Genomic DNA, 26,002 nt, shown 5'->3' with positions numbered 1-26,002 from the left:
TCACCAGTAAGCATCTATGATCCAACTAAGGTGCCGGCAGCGATCACTCAATAGTAATACTCTTCCCTAAATAGCTTCCAAAATCGCCGGACTATTTAGTTTCAGGAACCTAGCGGACATCCAGGATCAATCCAATCCAACAGTTGGATTGACTTGAGCTGTGTCTCAGTCGTTGGTCGCCTCTTATCAGTGATAATGCCTTGTCATTTGCACGTCTTTTACTTGACAAAAGTTGTCCAACTTCAAGTGGTTTGATAATCATGCATTTAAGAGATTTTTGTTGAGTGTGTGTATGTGGCTTAAAGCGGACCCAAACCAAACATTTTTTTTTTTATTAAAAATATTTAGTTGCACCACTCTAACACACACTCCTTCAAACCTATGAGCATTTTTGCATGCTTTTCACCCTTCTCTTTTCATGACTTGGGGTATACTGGGGGCAGCCATTAGCAATTCCTCCATTGCTGGACACCATCTACTCCACCAGTTTGCCGGATTCTGTCCCAGCAATAAGGAAGGGAGGGGTTCCTCCAATAAATGTAAAATATTTTAGATTTGTCATCCTGCAGCTGAAAAAGGCTGCTGTTTATTATTATAATTTAGAAAAGAGATTTTATTTCTGAAATCTTGAATTTTTAATTTGGGTCCACTTTAAGTGGGGTTGGTGAAAGTCACAAGAGCACAGATGGAGTAAGCAAAAATCTGAATACCAAATTTACTTATTTTACTCCAATATCCTGCCTGCAGAGAAACAGTATCAGGTACTAAACACACCCCTACAAGCACTGCCGCACAAAATGACAAACTTCTTACAATGGCATTGTTTTGTACCAGTCGGAGATCTGTAAGTTTAACACATCCCAAGTTCAAAACACTCATCGGTCTGTTTTACTGATGGTACCCACAGCTGTATTATATACTAGCAAGGGAACAAATAGAAAAAGAAAGCTGTGTGACATACCCAACCTCTAGATACAGCTACAGGTCCAGGCAAGTAGGCATGTCTGAGCCAAGAATATTCTTCCAACAAGTGCTTGGCAATCATAGCTTTCAAATGCTGGCTAATGTTATAAGCACTCATAGGCCTGGTGCACACCAAAACCCGCTAGCAGATCCGCAAAATGCTAGCAGATTTTGAAACGCTTTTTCTTCTTTTTCTGTAGCGTTTCAGCTAGCGTTTTGCGGTTTTGTGTAGCGGTTTTGGTATAGTAGATTTCATGTATTGTTACAGTAAAGCTGTTACTGAACAGCTACTGTAACAAAAAACGCCTGGCAAACCGCTCTGAAGTGCCGTTTTTCAGAGCGGTTTGCGGTTTTCCTATACTTAACATTGAGGCAGAAACGCATCCGCAATCCAAAATCTGCAGCAGCCCGGGAGTATGCGTTTCTGCAAAACGCCTCCCGCTCTGGTGTGCACCAGCCCATTGAAATACATTACCCTAGCGGATCCGCACCCGCAAGCAGATCGCAAACCGCAGCGGAAACGCTCCGGTGTGCACTAGGCCTTAAAGTGGACCTGAACTCATGCTCCGGACAGAAGGAAAACAGAGAAACGCACCCTGTATGTATTTAGAGTTTACCCTATCTAACCCCCCTCATATGTGATGAATCACAAGTGTAATTTGATCTCTCAGCTGTGGAAGCTCAGGAATCTCCTCTGCCACGGCAGACCAGCTATTTTGTAAACACAGGATGTTAACTATGTCTGCTTCCATGAAAGCAGGAAGTAGACACTGCAGATTTATTGCATGATTTTTATCAGCTGTAACAAAAATGTTTTTCTTTAAAAAGGATAAGCAACAGCTTAATAACCTTTAGAGCAGAGAGGAAGTTCTGAGTCCAGGTATGCATTAGCCAGGATTTTAAATATGCTAATATTTGATAAACTCAGTTGAAGTCAAAGAGCAACACTGACATCTGCCAGCTGTTGATTTGCAGAAACTGAGACATATAAAGAAGGAGTAATGCAGTGGGTGATGTGATTGCTCAACTATCATCTCACACTGGCTGACCACACTAAACTAAGAAATATGCCAGTTCAGCCTTCTTGCCCCTTCATCGCACTTGAAGCTTCCTAAACAAGCTTTGACTGAAAACAGAATTTTTTGTCGTATTTTATTAACCTTTCAACTATACTCTCTACGGTCTGACCACAAACCCTGGCCACCTAACAGCTAGCAATTTTAACTCCTAGCCCAGGATTGCTGGTTTACATAAAGAAAGCCTGTGGAAAATTTCATGACAGCAAAGTGGTGAGAGAGCTGAAAACGATACAGTCCTGTCACCTTAACAGCGCTAGCTGCTGCATCTAACAAGGCTCTACTAAAGTATGGCGGTTTCCATTGTTTGGCTAGACTTATTAGCTTGGAAACCCAGCCATGCCACTTTCTGCTCATGCCATGCCTTCTTCCACGTCACAACAAATCTCTATCCTCCCTTCGCACAACCATCTTAACCTACCATCTCAGCCCCTGTAAGGCCATTGTCCAGCTTCTGCACCAGTACTAAGGAGCTGTCAAGTTGGGGGGCGAGCTGGTAGTTAAATCCCCAGTCAGACTGTCATGTCACTTGATGGTGGTAGTATGATTGGAAGTGCTGGTGGTAGTTTGGTTGCCTAGTGTGCAGCCTTTCTACTAGACAGATGCACAGCTATCCACTACAGGGTCACCAAGTTTTCCAATTGCTCTATATACCCAGGACAAGGACTTGTTAAAAAACTAATATAAACTAGCAGCAATGATGAAACAGATATGAATCACATCGCATGGCAATGGCTCTTGTCTAATACACCAATAACCAGTTTTACTCACAACTTCCTTTACAGTCATGGAATATTAATAAGAGAACCTTGCTACACCGTCAACCTGTGGTTATAGCTGATAATGCATCTAACCTAATAGATACACACATAATATAGACTGTTGTTGCCAAATACACATTCCAACAACAACTGTAGCCTGCCATGTGTATACATGCTAAAGTGAACAAAATAGGTATAGTATATGCTGTAAAGTAAGGAAGAAGGGACTAGTCTTCTTTAGGGGACCCAGCAGGAAAACTCATAGGGAACAGTTCTCCAATCACAGTACCCTCTTACAGCACAAAACATTGTGATTGGCCAAACAGTGTGGGTGTAGTTTAGTACAACCTATTGGAAACCTAGCAGTTTGAGAAGGTAGCCACCATTAATACCCTGATTGATGTATGTGTGGTATATATACAGTATATATCTCAAACATGCATACAAGTTACTTAGTTATCCGCCCACACCCCCTATGGACTATGACACTATGGAACGGATTAGATTGTGAGCTCCGAAGATGGACAGGTATCGATTTGACTATGGACTCTGTAAAAGCAAGCTAGCTATATGACTATGGACTCTGTAGAAGCAAGTTAGCTATATGATTATGGACTCTGTAAAACCACCGTGGAAGATGTCAGCACTATATACTTTTCAATAGTTTATGTGACGACAGTTTACAGCCTCTGATTGTCCATGTCCATCAAGGCATAAAACTAAAAACAATGACAATGACAGGAATAATTATTAACGGTACAGGTCACCCCAGGTCAAAGCAGACCTTTGTAGTGTTCAGATAATTCCCCATCCCTCTAATCAAGCTGTGCTTGTAAAGTGAGGCAACCCAACAAACAATGAAGTCACATCCTGAATGGGTTTCGCATTGCCTGATCCTTACATCTAACCAGGTGCTTCCTGCATGGCAGTGTCCAATGACCAATCCCTATGCGGGAGTGACAGGGCCTGACTGGGAGATGTGCAGGCGGAGACCAGCCTGATAAACATCTCTAACACAACCAAACAGGACATGGGAACAATGCAGAGCTAGCACGTGAGGTAAACATGACCTAGTAATAAGGAAATAAATGAGACATGTTAGTCTCTCTGAAACAGTGACAAGATTTCCAAAGCAAAGTGATCCACTAGGGGCGCTTCGCAACAATCACAAAGCACCTGTGATTTGCCAAATCGTGCAAGTGCCGCAATTTTGCTGCAATTCCCAGGGTGATCGCGATTTGACTACTGCAGCCACTGATGCAATCGCTCTGGGACTGGGATTGCTCCCAAAACGCTGCAAGCAGCATTTTGTGATTGCAACTCTGCTAGTAGGAACACCCCCAGAGGGTTTCAATGGTGTAGCGCTTTGCTGATCGCCAGCAGTCGGAAAGCACTGTACAAGTGCTACTAGTGGGTCCCACTCCTAAGGCAGTACAGCTGCACACCAGGCTGTCAAGATGAATGTTCAGTAGCACATAAGGTTGCCATTAAGATACATAGACATGCAAGCTGGTCTGAAGTTGGCCGTGGTGGTCAATAGAGACTGCCATAGCGTCAAACCAGCATGTGTACAGTGGCTACATGGCATCTGCTAAGATATGCCATAGTGCATCTTTAGTGATCCCCGATGTTCATAGCTCTGTACACACTGCTGACTATCAACGATTATCTGCCGATGTGATCCATTATGACGGTCGCTTGCAACGCATGAGAATCGTAGCAGATCGTTCGTCAAAACACGTAGTTTGATCATTTTTCTCCCCGCCAATATTAGATTGATCTTTCGTTCATTTTCCACAATTCTTTTATACTGTGGGTACAAGGCTTAATGTTCCTATTGTGGCTGGATAGTGTATGGATTAAGGGCTCTGCCTCTGAGACAGGACACCAGGGTTTGAATCTCATTTCTTCCTGTTCAGTAAGCCAGCACCTATTCAGTAAGGAGTCCTTGGGCAAGACTCCCTAACACTGCTACTGCCTATAGGGGTAGGGACCCTATGGCTCCGGAGCCAGATGTGGCACTTTTGATGGCTACATCTGGCTCACATACAAATCAGTAAGGGTTGATTCACTAAGCTACACTGATCAAGCAGCGCAGCTTAGTGTGGCAACGCAAATAACATTTTCAAAGTAGGCACGCTACTGCTGTAGTGTGCACCAGGGCTGTGGAGTCGGAGTCGTGGAGTCGGAGTCGTGGAGTCGGGCAATTTTGGGTGCCCGGAGTCGGAGTCGGGAAAAAATGCACCGACTCCTAATGAATTTGTAACTGGAATTAAAATAGAAAATATGATAAAATGTTCTATTTCTCAGATAATAGTCATTAAAAATAATGTATATATACAGTAATAGCTGTGCTTAGTCCACAAAAATGAAATAAACCAATCAAAATTAGTTACTTGTGCTGCTTCAATAAAGCAGTCCCCGTATTTTTAAGGTCAGATATACACATCTGATTGTGACTGTATATATGATGTGTACACAGGAAACTTATATATACTAAATAACATCTATGCTGTAAGAATAAAGCCTGATGTGTAGCTGTGTCACTAATAGAGATGGTCAATGAGATGGAAATAATTCTGCATTGATGCTGATTTATGCAAATGTATGCACTCCCTTTGCTGATGAAATGAAATAATTTGATATGTTGTTAAAATATGGTTTAGTGACTGCAAATTAAAGGGTACCTGAGACGGATGAAAAGTAAAGTTTTATACATACCTGGGGCTTCCTCCAGCCCCCTTCAGGCTAATCAGTCCCTCGCTGTCCTCCACCACCCGGATCTTCTGCTATGAGTCCTGGTAATTCAGCCAGTCAGCGCTGTCCGGCCGCATGCCGCTCCCACAGCCAGGAACATTATGCACCTGCGCAATAGTGCTGCACAGGTGTAGTATGCTCCTGGCGGTGGAGTGTGTGCCTGCGCACTACGCCCGACTGGCTCAAGTACCTGGACTCATAGCAGAAGATCCAGGTGGTGGAGGAGGACAACGAGTGACGGATTATCCTGAAGGCGGCTGGAGGAAGCCCCAGGTATGTATAAAACTTTAATTTCATCAGTCTCAGGTTTACTTTGTTACACAGTAGTACTATACTCTACATATGCACTCCCCACAGAGCTGCAGGGAATCCACTGAGAATGCTGTGCACATTGAACACAGAGGTGTTGTCTGTTTACAATCTCCTTATTCCCCTGCAGAGTACCTGCACATCATTCTTACATGTTCCCACACTTACATTGCCTAGGGCCTGATAGATGTTCTTTGTTCCGGTTTGTACCTTTTACAAGTACTCTTACCAAGGACTAGTTTTAGTCTAAAGGGAATAAATATAGTAGTCTACATATCCCTCTCACTTCAGTTGTCTTGTAAAATTCCTAAGCGTTGGCAGTTAAGAGACGAATTTCACGTTACATACTTTTAATCAACAAAATTGTAATATGCAAATTAGAGGAGTCGGAGTCGAGGAGTCGGAGGAATCCTAAACTGAGGAGTCGGAGTCGGTGGATTTTTGGACCGGCTCCACAGCCCTGGTGTGCACTACTAACTTACTCGCACTACCCCAAAACTAACGGCTGCTCCAGCTGTCCCACTCTGGACCCTGTCAGGTCCAGTGACTTTGTAGGACAAGTGTCAGGCAGCCTATTGGGCCAAAGTGTGAGGATCTCATCCTACAAAGTGAATCAACCCCCAGGTCAGGTAGCTAATTGTACAAGCTGTTAGTCGGTTTTTCTCCTGTCTGGCTCTTGGGGAAATTGCTGATGTTGCTGAAACCCAAGAGAAGCTGAAGACGTGTCTGACACTTTCGCTGCCTGGAGGATCAACTGTATAGACATCACCATGGCAACAGGGACGTGAGCCATACTGTCCCAGTTTGAAACATATTGTATGGCTCTCACAGAATTACATTTTAAAATGTGGCATTTATGGCTCTCAGACAAAAAGGTTCCTGACCCCTGGCCTATAGAGTGCGCCCTAGAGGCTTCAGCTCTGGCCTTTGAGTTTGCCTGGAGAAAGCACAATATAAATGTTCTGTGTCTCATCTAAAGCCTGATACACACATCCAATTTTGTTTGGCCAATGATTGTCGGATTTTACCACTTACATGTAGTATGAGAGCTTACCTGCTCAATCTGTTCATAGTATTCAAAATCTGTTGGCCCTCACACTGCATGGAGGTGGTAAAAGTGGCAAGTCATTAGCCAATCAAAATTGAATATGTGTACCAGACTTTAGGCCACGTTTTTTTGGTATCAAAACAAAAGTACCTGAGGAAAACCCCCGGAAGCAGAGGGAGAACGTACAAGCTCTATGCAGATAGTGTCCTGGGCAAGAGTTGAACCAGGGGACCCAGGGTGCTTTGCATTTTGTTACCAAGCTGCCCAGTCACGCCCTGCAACTTCTCCCTACTAGATGAGTGCATTAGTGACCCATTTTTTTTACAATCCTAGCAATGCCCGTTAGCTACAAATGTTGCCGCAACTCACAATACAGAACACATGTTGCTCTGCTTGACTGTTAGCAATTACTGCAGCATCTCCAAACCACATAGTTCCCTATAAAAAACAGTCAGCGACAACAGGGGGATAGTCACAGCCATGATCTGCACTCCCGTCTGTAGCCAAGTACTACAGGGGCTATATAATTCAGCTGCTGGGATATACAAGACCGTGCACACTACATGGAAACATCAGCAATACTATTCTATGTACAGCTCTTCACATTTTCCTTATTTCCTGCAGAACATCTGGAAATAAACCTGTCATTTATTCTCTGAAGAAGAAGTCTATTTCTGTGCTTGTAGTGTGGAATCCAGTGACTGCCACATCACTGCTGGCAGCAGCAGCACGAGAGCCGCTTGTCTCAGCCAGAAATCACAGCGCCTGCCTACTTGGCACCGGCAATGCCCAGCACAAGGATCAGCACCTGAGAGTGATCAGGCCTACAGGGACAGTGATAATCAGCTGCAGGGAAAACCAATCAGTCTAAATCCACTCATTAGGCCTTGCAGGATGAATGGAGAGCACAGATTCTCAAAATGTGTTCCATTATTAGATAGAAGAGATGCGTACCTGAACTCTTGCACAGGACAGGAAGAACACAGATATAAATGCACCCTGTATGTATTTAGAGAGTTTAGCCTGTCTAATTCCCTCTCATCTGTGACTAAACACAAGTTGTAATTTGATCTCTCCCCTGTGTCACATGACTGCCACAGCAGAGTAGCTCGTTTGTAAACACAGGATGTTAACAATATGTCAGCTTCCATGAAAGCAGGGAGTAGACACTGCAGATTTATTGCAGGATTTCTATTAGCTGTAACAAAAAAAAAAAAAATTCTTCAAAGGTTATTATGCTCTTGTGTATCTTTTAGAACAGAGAGGAAGTTCAGAGTTCAGGTCTGCTTTAAAAAAAAAAAATTAATAAAAACTGGACGAAGAAAAAGAAAAAAAAAACACTTGTATGCATATTGTGACAACTGCTTAAATAAGTACTGCTTGAGTTGTCAGTGGAGAAGGCATTGAAAGGAATAGTATTATTTATAACTGAAAATAAAATATACTGTCTTTATAAAGCCATCAGACATTCTTTGGAGCCAGTGGTTTGAATCATGCTATTTGGAGGTCAATTACAATAAACAAACTACTGCAGAGATAATGGAGTTACAATAGAATAGGTGTGTTCCAGGGCAACGCTGCTCGGGGAGGAAATAGCTTATCACTGTTAAGACAGCAGGAAAGTTTCTGAACACCGTTTGAAATAAAATATAAACCCGGGACACTCTTTACAGGACAGAAACGGTTTTAGCACATTTCATTTTCAGCACAATGCGGACCTGAACTCAAAACTTCCTCTCTGCTCTAAAAGATACGCAAAAGCATAACAACTTTTAAAGAAAAACCATTTGTTACAGCTGATGCATATCCTGCAATAAATCTCCAATGTGTCTACTTCCTGCATTCATGGAAGCAGAAATAGGGTTAATATCCTATGTTTACAAATTAGCAGCTATGCCATGGCAGAGGAGATTCCTGAGCTGACAGCTGAAAGATCAAATTACAGTTGTGATGTGTCACAGATAAGGGGAAATTAGACAGGCTAAACTCTCTAAATACATACAAGTTACATTTCTCTGTTTTCCTTCCATCCTCCGCTTCCCCTCACTACTGAATAAAGCTGATAATAAGATGCAAATATTTCCAAGTTGATGCAGAATTATGCAAATTCTGCAGCTTGAAAATGGACTGAATTCCACCTTGGCAGCATTTAGTTCATCCATTTTCAAGCTGCACAATGCATCAACTCAGAATTGCTTGCCGCTCATTGACCATCCCTATTCCTGAACTATACTAGAATACTGTTTTATGGGATGAATCCTGTATAACCAAGGAACTGAATTACTCCTTCATGTGATTTGTCAAGTAACCTGATTTAACTACAGCCATAAAACAGCTGTCACTGTGCATAGGCTGGTATGCTGCCGTGTGCGTTTTAGCAGCAGGTTCCAAAAATCCTGGAGTGATACACACACACAAGCACATAAAAAAGCAATAAATATTTTAAAGTTTAAAGTAGCAAATTGTTGGCAATAATGTTTCTGGCCACTATGGAAGAGTACAGATCCGAGATGTGGAGACGTGTGTATTATTCATAGAGCCAGACCCTATGTCTCCAAGCAGCACTTTCTAATGGTGCGCAGGAGCCAAAGACAATATTAGGATTAGTAGTGCAGTATGAACTGTCTTGCACTTTACCCTTTCCCTCCATCAGTTCACTTCTGTAAGTCAATAGAGATTGATTACCGTACATAAAATATACTGTAGGAACAAACACTAAGGGCTGGTGCACACCGGAGCGGTTCAGGAGCGTTTTTAAAAACGCTTGCAGGGGGAAAACCGCTTGGCTAATGAAAGTGAATGGGATGGTGCACACCACAGCGGTTTGTTTTTTCCACAAACGCAAACTCGGGGCCTGCAGCATTTTTTTTATATTTCTGAGGCGTTTCTGCCTCAATGTTAAAGTATAGGAAAGTGGAAAACTGCTCTGAAAAATGCTAGATCAGAGCGGGTTTCCAGGCGTTTTTGTTACAGAAGCTGTTTAGTAACAGCTTTACTGTAACAATATATGAAATCTGCTACACAAAAAAAAAAAAAAAAAAAAAAAAAAAAAAGCGCTCCATAAAACTAGTCATGTTTAGAAAACCCCTTTAAACATGCCTAGAATCGCTCTGAAAATCTGCTTCAAAAACCTCTAGCATTTTGCAGATCTGCTAGAGGTTTTTGGTGTGCACTGGGCCTATGACGGGGTTTCTTCTGTCAGCCACATCAGAAACTCACAAATATATACTCGATATCCCTTTAGGAACGTAGTGTTTTGCTGCCAGTCTGGGGCCTGTGATGAACAGATAGTGCTATCTGAGTGCACAGCTGTGACACATCAGCCAGAAGGAGTTACAGTGCCTCATATATGGCACAGGACAGGAAAACACAGCAACTGAGAGGCCCAGTGACTTGTGATCCCATCACCCAAAATAGAAGACATTAGAATTGTTCCTGCAGCTTCCTGCATGGCAGACCTCACAGGGTGACAGCGCACATCCTCACTCTTAACCTCTTCTCCGCTTGGAAAAGTTCAGCTTCCTCATTCCAAGTTCTGAGTGGAGATGCTGATCTATTTCAACAGAACTCGCAATCTTGTGATCGGTGGAGCACAAACTACAGAAAATGCTGCAATTCTCATAATAAGCTGAAATCGCAACTCATCTTCTGGCAGATTGACTAACTTTTAGAAGAACACAGCTTGTTTTCATTTCAAACTCTTCAGTCCGTCTTTTCCTTTCATCCACTAGCACTACACAGGTCGATAACATGACAAATGGCAATCGAGTCCTAAGCCTCCAGGGCTTCGGAGTTGGTACAAAAATCATCCAACTCTTACGTTTATGAAACCATCGACTGACTACACAAAAATTACTCTGACTCCACAGTCCTGTACACCTCACAGCAAACCCCAATCAAACCGTAAGTGCAATACTAGGGGTACTAGGGGACATCTGATCCCTCACTAATACTGCCCTGCGCCCTCACACAGGGATTTTCCAACTTTTCCAGGCCCACTTTTGATAGTTAAGCAATGCAAACTCAAATTTTCAATGGAAAAAAAATGTCAGGTGTATTGCAAGCCTCATCAAGTATAGAACGTTTTCTAAAGTTTTCCCACCTTGGTCCGTTCACCCCCTGAATAAGTTCAGCCAAGCCAAACTGATGTAGAAGTCAAATTTAGATAGAAGAAGAAGAAAAAAAAAAAAACGTTATTTGTGGCACAAAACACGTCTATGTATGTGACTTACCGGTAAATATTTCTCAGAGTTGTTCACACATTATCAACAAAGTACCGTACATTTTTTGTCCATCGTACATCAAAATAAAAAAAAAATAAAAAAATAAAAAAGGGGGGGGGGGGGGTGGGAGGTTCTCGTTTGATGCTATGGCGATTTTTCACTTGAGAGTAGTTTATAGTTCAGATGTCCCTTTTTTGTTCGGTTTTGTTCATCATGTTGCATTTGTCATTACTATGTCTACCAATTCTGTACCAATCTCTATATGTTACTGAACTTCACTAAATCAAGAACATCGAGGTTTTGCAACCTATCAGAACAGATAGAAACGCAGCCTCACCGTTTGGGCCAGTTTCCACTAGCCAGCGTGCGTCTTCCAAGACGCACAACAGCACTTGAAGCTATGCACATGCGTCCATATCGCTTAAAACCTCATACACAACTTAAGTCATCTGAGGCGGGCAATAATGACCACCTCAGGCAGCAATCAGGTGTTTGTATGGCAGCCAGTCACCCTCGATCAGTGAGCGGTCCCCCAGGTGGATCGTCTCACCCCCAGTGATGTCACGCATGCGCTGCTCCACATCCCTCCGTCGTGCCCCCGCATAGCAACACAGCGCGCCATCAGCTTCACAGCTGACACGTGTGTGCGCAGTCCAGCGATATTGCCCAAGGGGATCAAGTCCTGATCCTAGATGGGCGACATCCATCAAAGGTGTGTATGTACCTTTAGCCGTTCCATGCGCAGCTAGTAGTGGAGCTCATGAGTAATTCGTGATTGCGAGACGTTTTTTGCGATCACAAGGTCATAATCGCAATTTCCCAGATATGTTTAGAAGAACAATGGGAACAAGAGGAAAAATACATTTAAAATGCGGTAAATACATCAACTGTCATTTACTGCATTTAAATGTATACTTTTTCCTTTGAAACTTTAAAATCGATTTTCTCAAAAACTAAAGCTGGCCACTAACGGTCCAATTTCTAGTGAAAAATCGTTCAAGCGATCAGAAATTCTGATCGGAAGTGAAATATTGTAATAAACCGTTCACTACACCATCAACGAACCAATCTTTGCTTCCTATCTATCACAACCAACAAGAAAATCCAAATTTTGGTTTGACGAAAATTCATTCGGACGACATTTTTTTCACTCGGTTATAATCGATTGTGTCCACCAATGGAGATTATTTATAACCAATCCGATCAGAATTTCTGATCGCTCAAACGTTTTTTCGCTAGAAATTGGACACTTAGTGGCCACCTTAAGAAACTAAGAAAAGGCCTCATGTTCCCACTCTTCTTCTTAACATATCTGGCAAATTTGATGTTTCTAGCATGTAAGGGGGCTTTGCTTTAACCATTAAAGTCAGCAGGTTTTTAATCACGAATACCGACTCGTTATTAGTGATTGCATGAGGTTATTCAACTCAAAACCGCGCTCAAGTCTGATATCCCTTTCTACTCGTGATCATGAGTAAATTTGTGTGTGCCTGGAGTCGAATTCGCGATCACTTAAATTCGTGATTGGGGGTATCCGAGCACCACTGACAGCTAGGGATTTGGGTGCATGTTAAAGAAAATTGCAGTCTTCTGCCCAGATTCACAACAGCATGCGATCTGGACAGCTAGTCACTGGCTTCATAGGCAGCGTTTACCCATGCAACTTCCCTGCAGTGAGATGCTGCCGATTCGGGCCGATTTTGGCCCTGATGGAAATGGGGCCTTACTGCATTGCATGATACTGCTACGCCTGCTGTGGGTTTCAGAAGATTGAGACTTCTGGTCCTGGGAAAACAAACGGTTTGTTGATATAGGATGTGGCCCAAGCAGTCACAATCATTAACCTATTTTTATGTAAAAAAAAAAAAAAAAAAAAAAAAAGGAGGAGGACTGCAATCCCATGCACAGCCAGATTATGCATACCAACACAAATGCAAGGTTTCCAATGTAAGCAGCTGTGGTGAAGCAGATATTATAGCCGTCTAAAGCAGGTGTAATTACACCGACCTGTACTTTGAGACAGGTGAGGTAATCCCTGCCTGCCAGCCAAACACAGCTAATAGGAAGGGCTAAACACCTAGAAAGTAAACACTGCAACACACAAGCTTTATTCAGAATAACCTGCTAATATGTACAAGCCATCAACATTACAGCAAATAACATGGCAAAAGCACAACAACACTCCAGGCACCAAATGGAAATCAACCAATAAAGAAAAACGGCCAAAGCCGCTTTCCTTTTTATTCTTAAAAGTGAACATAAAGTGAGAAAATTCACTTCAAGTTAGATACGTACCTATGTAGAGAGAAGGCTCTGGATATCAAAGTCTTATCCGGCCTTGGACGTTTCAGAGATGTCCCTTTTACTTTAAACAGGGCCAGTTTACACTGGGCATCAGATTTTGATCCGTGAGCCTCGGTTCCGTTAGCACATAGCATCCACTGATCTGGAAAAATTGCTACCTTCCCAAACAGTGTGAACATATCCTATTGATTAACATATGGTCCGTTCACATCCATCCGCTAGGATCTGGTCTGTTACAGTCCGTTAAATTGACCGTTTTTATGGCCAGTGTGAACTGGCTTGTAGGAAATAAGAAACGAGTCCCTGATGAGTCATGAGAGTTGTGATGAAACATGTTGGGCGGAGTCTGATGGAAGAACCAGGAACTACAGGAAGCGGTGCTGCTGATGGGAGTGAGCGCGTAATAACCCTCCGTGCCTTGGGGGAAACGGGAGAGCCTGCAAAACTGAGCGGATTAAATAGTCAACTAAACAAGAGTTGAATATTGTTTTTTTACATGGTGTTATGGAAATACGCTTTGGTAAGCGTTTATTTTATATGAGAATCTGTACAAAAGAGGGAAGAGAATTCAAGTGGAGACAGGACTCTATGGGATAAGGGCTAAGCAGAACCTACAGCGCCTGGAGAGAGTACTGACCAACCTAACAGTGGTCACGCCAGCAGAGTACGTTCCTACCCACAGGTGCTTGGCGGTGGATCTGTTTGTAACTGTACCTAGTAGGAAGCGGTGCTGAGAGCTTAATTCACATTTAACCGCATAGACCCTGAACAAGCATGCAGATTATTATTACAGCTTACAATCTAAAAGGAATCCGATGACTCTGACCCAAGTCAGACTAGATTAGCCACATGCTTATTTCAGGTGTGTGATTTAGACACTATTAATGCATGAAAGATAAGCAGGACTGCCAGTCAACCGGTATTGTTTAAAAGGAAATGAATATGCCTCCATATTCCTCTCACTTCAGGTTTCCTTTAACTATATACACTGGTTTATGGCCAGTATTTTGGGTTTAAAAACAGGTATTTTGGTTTAATATAAATTGACTACCATGATCTATTTACCATATGCATTGCATTGGATAGCAAATTAAAATGTTACACATTAAATATTGTAGCCAGCATGAGAACAGAACAGGTGACAAGAATATCAGGTCAGGGATATGTCAGGGATGACATTCTTCACCAGGCCAAGTCAGGCTAAATATAGGCATTCAGTAGTGAATGATCAGAGAATGGAAAGTGTGATCAGTAATTAACAGCCACACGTCCCTCCGAGATCTCAGAGCTGTTCTGCATGCAGCCAGCCTGTTTCTTCCCCCGGCTCATTCTCAGCACAGCGCAGGAGCATCTACCAAAGTGTGAGAGAAATGCAATAGCAGAAATCGGCCACTTGCTGAACAGAAGTTACATTTTGAGATTTAAGAAGTTTTTAATTTCTGAACCCCAAAGGATACTTCTGCGGTACTTATTTATCATAACAATATTGAGACTTGGGTACGAGTCATAGGCAGCCATCTGAAGTTGCTAGTGGCTGAATAGTGCACTGGTTAAGGGCACTGTCTTTGACATGGGAGACCAGGGTTCCAATCCTGGCTAAGGTCAGTAACTATTCAGTAAGGAGTCATTGGGCAAGACGTTCTAACACTGCAGGGTGGCCCCTTAAACGCACCCTTAGTGGCTGCAGCTCTTGAGCACTTTGAGTCAAGACAGGAGAAATGCGCTACATAAATGTTTGGATTATTATTATTATTATTATTATTATTATAATTATGCCCTGGTCCTCCATACATAAGTTCTTCTCTCATATTGTATGCTTGCGCACATTTTTGCAAGCACATACGCTTTTAAAAACACATTGCATGTGATTTTTCACTGGAAAACCACTTTACCTTTCAGACTTGCACATTTGTGTTCTTTCATGTTGCATTGAATCTTTTTTTGTATTAATGGCAGGCAAAAAGCACGTACTGACATATGGAGAAGAAAGCATGCATGAAAGCGAAGACAAACATATTATGATGTGAAAGATCCCTTGGGTCCATTTAAGGTGGCCATACATCTATCGACTTGGCAGTCGATCAACCATGCAATTCGATAATTATTACTGAATCAGATGGAAATCAGTGCCACCAAGAGCATGCTCAATCGATCTCGATCGGACATGCTGCGGTGGTAACAAGGGAGAGATATCGGGACGAGCGACAAAACACTTGACGCTGTCCCCCTAGTGTTAAATGTGTACTAAATATACTTTACCTGTCCATGTACGCTGCTGGCTCCGTCCGCAATCCACATACATGCTCTCCTCATGTTACTCCGGCAATCACGTAGGGCGGGTGTATGCGGATTGAGGATGGAGCCCGGAGCCAGCCGCTGACACAGACAGGTAAAGTATAGTGCACTGGTAGTGCATATTTGACATTAGGGGATAGCGTTGGGTTGGCGAGGGGGCGGTTGTAGCGTCTCATGGCCAATTCCTGATCGAGTTCATGCATCGGAAATCGGCCTGCAGTTTATGGGCAGCTGACAGATTTCTCTCTAATCAGATTCGATCAGAGAGAGATTTGTCTGATGGTCAAATCTGCCCATCATCGCTAGATGTGTGGCTATTAGCTTAGCTTTTTAGGGAGGATTACTGTGAGGATAGCTTTTATGTTTACATTAGGCATCACCTGGGTGGAGAAAGTTAGCTGTGGCTGAGGTACTTGCTCCGCCCCCATTATTCCTCGCTACACCTGTAACTACATAGTTCCCCACCCCCAAATCTACAAGAATACAAATTCCAAATTGAGATAGCCTAATAGACATGGTCAATAAGATGCTAATACATTCTAACTTGAATGCAAATTTGATGCAGCTTGGAACCTGGTCAATAAATGATGACCCAGCAGTCGGCCTGCCTGATCAATTCGCCTGAACGATGACAGAGCATTGTTCTCCCCATTCCCTCCTGCTCACAGCATGACATCACTCCCGTGCCGATCCTTCAGCCCTCCTCCCTCCGCATAGCAACAGGCAATTAGCATTACCTTATATATGTCCTCTTCTTTTCTCAGTGGATAGACATATTGTAGCTTTACTGTGCATTAATATATCAAATATATACCCTACAATGATCTGCTGTTACCTTGCCAGCAGTAGTTAAACAAAATGAGCAAAGCAAGACAACAGCAAGTAAATTTGCAGCTATGACAAAAGGGCAAGACCACATTAAACATGTAATGCCTGCAGCTCCCCTCTCAATCCCAGCACTGCGTGTAAAGAAACACCATTTACAGCTAGTCATAGTGCGCTTTGTATCTGGTAACACGTAGCACTGAAATCTTATACGCTGCTCAGAGGTAATCTGCTGATCCTAAGCCTTAAAAGTGAAATCCTCCCTGAGCGGCGCTGAACAACAGTATTAAGACACATGAAATCATATCCCTCTTTAAAAAGGAGAGAACAATATCTAGAATGGCGATTCCAAGAGACCCCACACCTTACAACTTCCTCTTTCACTCCTACTAAAAGTAACATACTAGCATACTAGGTGGTGGTAAACTTTTGAATCCTTCCTTCTAATCAGTGACTGATCCAACAGACAGGGCAAAGGTCAGGTTTAGAAGTGAACCCCACCCATGTTTAACTCTCTGCATTAAAAAAAAAATAAAATAAATAAAAATACAGCAACCTTTAAGTATCTAATGCTGGGAATACATGGTTCGTTTCTGGCGCTCGATTCTATGCTTAATCGTTCTTGCCGCTCGATACTGCAGCCGATTCTCTTATCTTCCGCTCGTTTTTCTTATCTTTTTCCATTCACTTCTATCAGAAATCGATTGGCGAAACGATCGAACGGGAGATCGGACATGTTGGAAATTATCTATCGAGCCGTCTAAATGGCTCAAAAATGAACCGTGTATTCCCAGAATAAGACTTCCAAGCTGAAATGTTAAAGATTAGATCTGCTTACCTGATGCTTCTTCCAGGTCCTAGCAGTCTGGTTCCACGGTGTATTTCAGCTGCAATCCAGTGCACCCCTAGCCCATTCGAAAAATCGCCCACAGCTCCCAGGAGCATTCTGTACTTGTGCAACTTAAGTCATTGTGAACCGTGCAAGCGCAGAACGCTCCTGGTCACGGGTGTTTGGCGATCTTTCGGAGGGGCTAGTGGGCAGCGGATCTACACTGAGGGACCAGATAGACTACTGGAAGACGACCCAGGTTAGTAGATCTAATCTGTACAGCTACGTACCCATGTCTTGATTTTTCCTGCACCTGGGTTATTGTTTTTTTTTTTAACACATCGATCAATCGTTTCCATGATTTTGTGATGTGGGTATGTGTGGATGACTAAGCGAACAAGGTAAAGTGATGCACGGCGATTGTGACCACCACGGTGGATCGGATCTTCAAGATCCCCGACGACTCACGCGCAAAGTGCCATGATTGTTTGAACGCTCGTTCGTGGCCGTCATGTGCTGAGGGTTCCCCGATCCATCTTCCAGTGGGTACTAGCCTTAACATTTCAGCTCAGATATCCTTTATAGTGTAACTAATTACAAAGCTCGGTTAGAGAAAGAGATGCTTACCTAAAGAGAAGGAAGCCTCTGGATCCTATTGGCGTCCTCCGGTCCCACATCCCGGGAGACTGCCAACAAGGGAGAGTTGCAATCTTACCAGGGCTGAACCTCTCTTCTGGCATCAGTCGGCCGTATCGCACATGTGCAGTAAGCAATTTACGAGCAGCTCCTTGCTACAGCGCATGCACGGCTGCGCTCTTGACAGAAGAGGAGTGTGACCCTGATGTGCAAGGGGCCCGCTCTTGGCAGCGGGGGACCAGAGGACGGAGTGGAAAGCCTCAAAAGGATCCTGAGGCTTCCTTCTCTTTAGGTACGCATCTCATTCTGAACCCGAGCTTCAGCACAACAGAGAGTGGATTCTGCAGCCCAGGCCAGAAAAGTGAAGTGATATTGTGCAACAATACATCTGTGTTATATAGGTAAGTAGAAAGTTCAGTTCAGATTTCCTTTAAGCATAATTTCTGTTTCCCAGCATTTCCATTATCATAACATCTTAAGGATGAACTGAAAGTAAAAGAGAAGAGGAAGAGCCTGGAACAAATTCTTGGCATAACAAATTCTTGGCATAACAAGGTATAACGTTTATTAACAGGGCAAGTAAATACAAGTCCACAGCAAGCCGAAGCAATAAGCTTTTATATGTTTATAGCAAGGCAGACGATAGCATTTGAAGACTGGCTAGCTGCTACAGTCCTGGGGCCTATCCTGTGAAAGTGCCTTCTCCCTGAATAACATTTAAAACAATGAGATTTACTACCTGTCACCTTCAGATGTGTGCATATACAGGAAGTGACTGAACGGAGCTAGGAAACTCTGCAAAAGGGATCAAGCGGAAAGGCAGGATTTATATTTTGTCCCAGATCAGCTCAAAGGAGCCCGATGTGAGAGGGTCATGGATGCCGCCATCTTCACTCTCTTTTTAAAATGAGAATTGCCTGGCTGTCATGCTTTCTTTACAGCTTCAGGCAGTGAAGTCAGACTTCACCGATAACACCTGATCTACAGAATTTCCTGACTCAAAGGACTAGATCTACCACTGCATCTGCCGATCAACTGACCACCAGATCGAAAGATTTCAAGACAAAATCTGTCAAAAGGATCAATTGAGAATGCTGGTAATAATCGTGGACTTAAGGGCTCAGTCGCATGTGCGGCGGTACTAGCGTTCGATATAACGACCGACGTACACACTGGATCCACCTACGCCTGTATGCAGCATATAAGCAGTGGTCCTCAAACTATGGCCCGCGGGCAGAATGCGGCCCCCCGAGCCTTTTTCACCGGCCCCCCCAAACACAAAATATATAACTTATAGATGCAGCTCACTGCACCTTTAAATATTGGCACCCGGCATATAGAATAGCATTACTGGTACTACCCATCCATATACTGTAGAAGCCAGCGAGCAGTCATTTGCTGGCTTTCAATCCAATTCTGCATCAGGTGACACTGCTGTCCATCAGGACGGCAGGATGTCACCTGGGTATGCTTCGCCGTCTGGTGCACAAAGATGTTCTTGGGGTGCCGCATGACTGAATGGCTGCTGCTGGGAGTTCTCCTCCGGGCATGACTGGAAATGAATCAATACCTAGATTCAACGTAATGTTTTTCAACATCATTTTATGCATGTTCCGGCCCCCAGCAGTCTGAAGGATGTTGACCTGGCCCTTGACTGAAAAAGGTTGTGGACCCCTGATATAAAGGCTCATCTCTCTGCCATCACAACTCCTGGCCTCCTCCGGTCTCCATCGTCATTGAGAGCTCCACAGTACCACATGACTCAGCACATGTTGTGACATCACACTTGTGCCAGTGCCCTCCTCCCAATGCTGAATGCTTTTGTTTGATCTCAGCTACCGTGTAATAAACTACTTACAGCAGTCCTTGTCTTCCTACAATTTCTGTGGAGGGCAAAAGCAGGATCATAAAAGGCTGGGGGCTAAAAATGCTACTCGGCTCCCTTTAAAAGTATTCTCACAACATTATGTGCTTTCATTTGAAAGATATATTCCTGTCATGTCAAAAGGCCCATACACACATCTGACTTAAGTCGGCTGAGGTGGCCAATAATGACCGCCTCAGCCGATAATCAGGTGTGTGTACAATAACCCTTGACCCATGAGCGATCTGCCCGGCAGATCTACGCCTCCTCAGTGATGCCAATCGCATTGTTTGCTCCACTTCCTCTGCCCACCACGTGACGTTACGCACACACTGCTCGAGGGACGCTCCGTCGTTGCCCCCAGTCCCCTCTTCACCCCCCCTCCTCCCAAAGCAACACAGAACATTGTTTGTCAGCTAGCTGACACGTGTGTGCAGCACAGCCCCGCGATGTTGCCCAAGGGGTTCAGGTCCTGATTCCCAACGGGCGACATCCGTCAAAGGTGTGTAGGCACCTAAAGAGTCTTCTTTATTTCTGTATTGCCATACAAACTTGGGGAAAAAATAAATCAGTGTTGCCGGTGGAGTTCCCAAAAACCAACTTAAGCCCAGTGCACACCAAAAACCTCTAATAGATCTGCAAAACGCTAGAGGTTTTTGAAGCAGATTTCTAGGCATGTTTGGAGAGGTTTTCTAAACATGTCTAGCGTTTTTTGGAGCGTTTTTGTGTAGCAGATTACAAATATTGTTACAGTAAAAGCGGTTACCGTAAAGCTTCTGTAACGAAAACGCCTGGAAAACTGCTCTGATCTAGCGTTTTTCAGAGCTGTTTGAGCTTTTCCTATACTTTAACATTAAGGCAGAAACACCGCAGAAATATAAAAAATGCTGCAGCCCCTGAGTTTGCGTTTGTGGAAAAAACGAAGCACTCTGGTGTACACCATCCCATTAACTTTCATTAGCCAAGCGGTTTTCCCCCTGCAAGCGTTTTAAAAAACGCTCCAGAACCGCTGTGGTGTGCACCAGCCCTTATTGTTCATCACTGTCTTAGACCATTGCAATATGGAAGCCTAGCATAGAATGAGCAACACCGTCCTCATTCCCCACTTGTTCAGCTGTCCTGAGCGGTGGTCAGATATGCAGGAAGCTCAGCATCTTGTAAGTATCTGAAAAATGACTTAAATAACTGCAACTTGGCTGCAGAACAACATCCTCTGGAAAACATGAAATGGGGGTGGACAGTTCTTCATAATAGTGAATGACACAGTGTTCACATTTTCCAGCCTTGCCCACACCCCCACGGTGGTTATTTTCATCCCGCTGTCCAGCAGTCATCGAGGCTTTAATGAATAGTACATTTGGCTTTAAAACCGGTTTACACCCACACAAGACTTTGAATAGAGTCAGTAAACAGACTGACCATAAGCTTTAGAAAAATAGTTAGAGCAAGAACGTTATGACATTTTTACATGACATAATAAGCACTAATCAACACTTACATGAGGTCTGGTCGGTGTTTGTGTAGTATAGCACAGAAGGCCAGCCCGTCCCGGAACGAGGTGGTCATATTCGTGATGGCAACATCCCGGTAGCCATCACACTGTATCTTGCACCACTGCTGGAGAGCCTTTATGGCAGCCATTTTGCTGAAGACCACAAGAGGACAGAAATAATGAATAAATCAGAAAAAAATATATCAAATCAAAATGTAAACATTTTAAAGCCCTGGTTCACACTATAAATATTATAAAACTGCAGCTTATAGAAAGCCATTCCCTTCTCCACTACCACCACACGCAGCAGCCTCACCACACCTACTGGAATGCTCTGCGCACCAACACCTCCTCCAAATGTGGCTGGATTTTCTAGTAGGGATGGTCAGTGAGATGCAAATAATTCTTGATTGCATGAAGGATTTTGCAAAATTCTGTATGGAAATTTAAGCAGCTTGAAAATGGACTGGTTGAATCCCATCAAGGTAGAATTTGATAGACACATTTTCAAGATACATATATATGCATTTCAGAATGATTTACATCTCATTGACCATCCTCAGTTTCTAGTACAGAAGTCTAGCGACCCTAACCTAGCCACGCTCCCCCCAGTATTATCAGACTGGGCTCTGGCCCAATGCTGCTATCACACACAGTGTGAGAAGGTACATGGAAAAAAAGCATCTCGGCAATATGGGCACTAGGGATGGTCGCTAGTAGAATATCTGTAAAATTACCTACTATTGGTCAATGGGTAATATGATAGTAAAGGATCGGTAAAAATTAGGTATTTTTCTATCACTAAAGGTCCATACATACGCTGGACTGGGTGGGCGTTCCAGCGACAGTCCGGCGTGTGTACAGTCCCTCGGCGGACTGATACGGCTGTTTCTGAGCGATCCGCCGGGCGGATCGCTCAGAAACAGCCGTCTCAGACTGCCGCTATCTGCATCGCCTCAAAATTATATTCATCAGGCACTACCTGCACCCGAATTGCCGCATGGGCGCTGCATTAAACATTGTTATTGGTTTATCCAGTGCCCATTTTACCAAAGCAGCACCGCCGCCCAAATTACCTGGATTCAGTGTGGCCTACAAAGCACCCCCAGTGCCCAAACTACCTGCTTTGGTGTGAGGATACTTAAAGCGGAACTAAAGATTCTGTAAAATCAAAGTGTTTCACTTACCTGGGGTTTCCCCAAGCCCCCTGCAGCCATCCTGCCCCGCGCCGGTCTTCCATGATCCATCGTTCTCCCGCCGTGGTGTAGTTTCGTTACTGCCTACCTGTAAACCGACAGCGCCTGCGCAGCCCTGGCCACGTGTATCCTCCTTCGCGTTCCCGTCCACTGTAGCATCCTGCAGGACGTGACCGCGGGGAAGGATACACGTGGCCAGGGCTCTGCTAGCGCAGTTGCCATCGACTTACAAGTTGGCGGTAACGAAACTACACCGCAGCGGGAAAGCGGCGGATTGTGGAGGACTGGTGCGGGACAGGATGGCTGCAGGGGGATTGGCGAAGCCCCAGGTAAGTGAAACACTTTAATTTTACAGAATGTTCAGTTCCGCTTTAATGGGGAAAATAACCAACATTTTTAAACACCTTGAACTGGGCTGTCCTAGTTCAAGCTCAGTTTATTGACTGCATTTCATAAAACATTTTAAATTATATTCACGAATACAAACTATTTGCATTATTGGTCCGAAGCTACTTTAAATGCATTCTGCAGAGAAGTTCTGCAGAGGAGTTCAAGGTAGTAATCCTTAAAGAGAACCTGAAGCGAGTAAAATGATTTAAAATAAGCACAAGACGTAGCTGCAAATGAATATTACATACTAACCTCACCGTCAGTTCCCCTCAGAGGCTCACCATTTTTCTCTTACAGTGATCCCTTCCAGTTCTGACACGATTTTGTCAGAACTGAAAAATACCAGTTGCTGTCCGTTATATATCAGCAGCTGTCAGTTACACCTGAATGTGCAAGGTAATGTCCATGTTTCCCTATGGCTCAAGTGGGTGATATTACAGTTTAACAGTGTGCTGACTAGGAAGCTGTTATGGGGTAATGTCCATTTTTAAAATGGAGGATGGAGAATACCATGGATCACAGAGGACAGACAAGATAGGAGAAAGATATTGAGTAGTAGACTACACTGGAGAAAAGTATGACCTGTGTATGGTTATTTTGACTTTTTATTTTCAGTTCAGATTCACTTTAACCACTTAACGACCGCCCCCAGCCGATGGGCGGCGGCAAAGACCGGTCCCAAACGACCGCAATACGCCCATCGGCGGGGGCGGCTGCGGGAGTGGCTATGCGGCGATCGCGTCATTCGTGACGCGATCAGCCGCCGGGGACTGGCTCCGCCCCCCGTTCGCCGTAACCCGCCGGCCGTTCGGAAGCGCCGGCGGGTTACTGGCATCCGGATCGCCGCTGCAACAGTGTATAATAGGCTTTGTAATGTATACAAAGCCTATTATACTGGCTGCCTCCTGCCCTGGTGGTCCCAGTGTCCGAGGGACCACCAGGGCAGGCTGCAGCCACCCTAGTCTGCACCCAAGCACACTGATTTCCCCCCCCCTGCCCCCTGATCGCCCACAGCACCCCTCAGACCCCCCCCTGCCCACCCCCCAGACCACTGTTTGCACCCAGTCACCCCCCTAATCACCCATCAATCACTCCCTGTCACTATCTGTCAACGCTATTTTTTTTTTAAGTCCCTAATCTGCCCCCTACTCCCTCCTGATCACCCCCCCACCCCTCAGATTCTCCCCAGACCCCCCCCCAGACCCCCCCCCCCCCCCGTGTACTGTATGCATCTATCCCCCCTGATCACCTGTCAATCACCTGTCAATCACCTGTCAATCACCTGTCAATCACCCGTCAATCACCCCCTGTCACTGCCACCCATCAATCAGCCCCTGATCTGCCCCTTGCGGGCAATCTGATCACCCCCCCACACCAATAGATCGCCCGCAGATCCGACATCAGATCACCTCCCAAATCCATTGTTTACATCTATTCTCTCCTCTAAACACCCACTAATTACCCATCAATCACCCCCTATCACCACCTGTCACTGTTACCCATCAGATTAGACCCTAATCTGCCCCTTGCGGGCACCCAATCACCTGCCCACACGCTCAGATTGCCCTCAGACCCCCCCCCCTTATCAATTCGCCCGTGCAATATTTACATCTGTTCTCCCCTGTAATAACCCACTGATTACCTGTCAATCACCCATCAATCACCCCCTGTCACTGCCACCCATCAATCACCCCCTGTCACTGCCACCCATCAATCAGCCCCTAACCTGCCCCTTGCGGGCAATCTGATCACCCACCCACACCAATAGATCGCCCGCAGATCCGACATCAGATCACCTCCCAAATCCATTGTTTACATCTATTCTCTCCTCTAAACACCCACTAATTACCCATCAATCACCCCCTATCACCACCTGTCACTGTTACCCATCAGATTAGACCCTAATCTGCCCCTTGCGGGCACCCAATCACCCGCCCACACCTCAGAACGCCCTCAGACCCCAGCCCTGATCACCTCGCCAGTGCATTGCTTGCATCTATTTCCCCCCTCTAATCACACCTTGAGACACCCATCAATCACCTCCTGTCACCCCCTAGCACACCTACCCATCAGATCAGGCCCTAATTTGCCCCGTGTGGGCTCCTGATCACTCGGCCAAACCCTCAGATCCCCCTCAGACCCCCTTCCGATCACCTCCCCAGTGCATTGATTGCATCTATTTTCCCCTCTAACCGCCCCCTGAGACACCCATCAATCACCTCCTGTCACCCCCCTAGCACTCCTATCCATCAGATCAGGCCCAATACATCCTGTCATCTAAGAGGCCACCCTGCTTATGACCGATTCCACAAAATTTGCCCCCTCATAGACCACCTGTCATCAAAATTTGCAGATGCTTATACCCCTGAACAGTCATTTTGAGAAATTTGGTTTCCAGACTACTCACAGTTTTGGGCCCGTAAAATGCCAGGGCAGTATAGGAACCCCACAAGTGACCCCATTTTAGAAAGAAGACACCCCAAGGTATTCTGTTAGGTGTATGATGAGTTCATAGATTTTATTTTTTGTCAAAAGTTAGCGGAAATTGGATTGTTATTGTTTTTTTCACAAAGTGTCATTTTTCACTAACTTGTGAGAAAAAATAAAATCTTCTATGAACTCACCATACCCCTAACGGAATACCTTGGGGTGTCTTCTTTCTAAAATGGGGTCACTTGTGGGGTTCCTATACTGCCCTGGCATTTTAGGGGCCCTAAACCGTGAGGAGTAGTCTAGAAAACAAATGCCTCAAAATGACCTGTGAATAGGACGTTGGGCCCCTTAGCGCACCTAGGCTGCAAAAAAGTGTCACACATGTGGTATCGCCATACTCAGGAGAAGTAGTATAATGTGTTTTGTGGTGTATTTTTACACATACCCATGCTGGGTGGGAGAAATCTCTCTGTAAATGGACAATTGTGTGTAAAACAAATAAAAAAATGTGTCATTTACAGAGATATTTCTCCCACCCAGCATGGTTATATGTAAAAATACACCACAAAACACATTATACTACTTCTTCTGAGTACGGCGA

At 44.4% G+C, this 26,002-nt stretch overlaps 1 protein-coding gene across 1 annotated transcript in view; it reads right to left on the bottom strand.

The window, feature by feature from the left end:
* Nucleotides 1-26,002, bottom strand: part of MICALL2 (MICAL like 2) — a 109,424-nt gene that overhangs the window by 70,713 nt on the left and 12,709 nt on the right. Inside the window, exon 2 of the mRNA XM_068244506.1 lies at nt 21,389-21,535. Within this exon, the coding sequence (XP_068100607.1) occupies nt 21,389-21,531 (143 nt within the window). The 5' untranslated portion in view covers nt 21,532-21,535. The remainder of the gene's footprint in view (nt 1-21,388; nt 21,536-26,002) is intronic.

The sequence above is a fragment of the Hyperolius riggenbachi genome, chromosome 7 (assembly GCF_040937935.1).
Source record: "Hyperolius riggenbachi isolate aHypRig1 chromosome 7, aHypRig1.pri, whole genome shotgun sequence".
Classification (NCBI taxonomy): domain Eukaryota; kingdom Metazoa; phylum Chordata; class Amphibia; order Anura; family Hyperoliidae; genus Hyperolius; species Hyperolius riggenbachi.
This window is presented reverse-complemented; position numbering and strand designations above follow the sequence as displayed.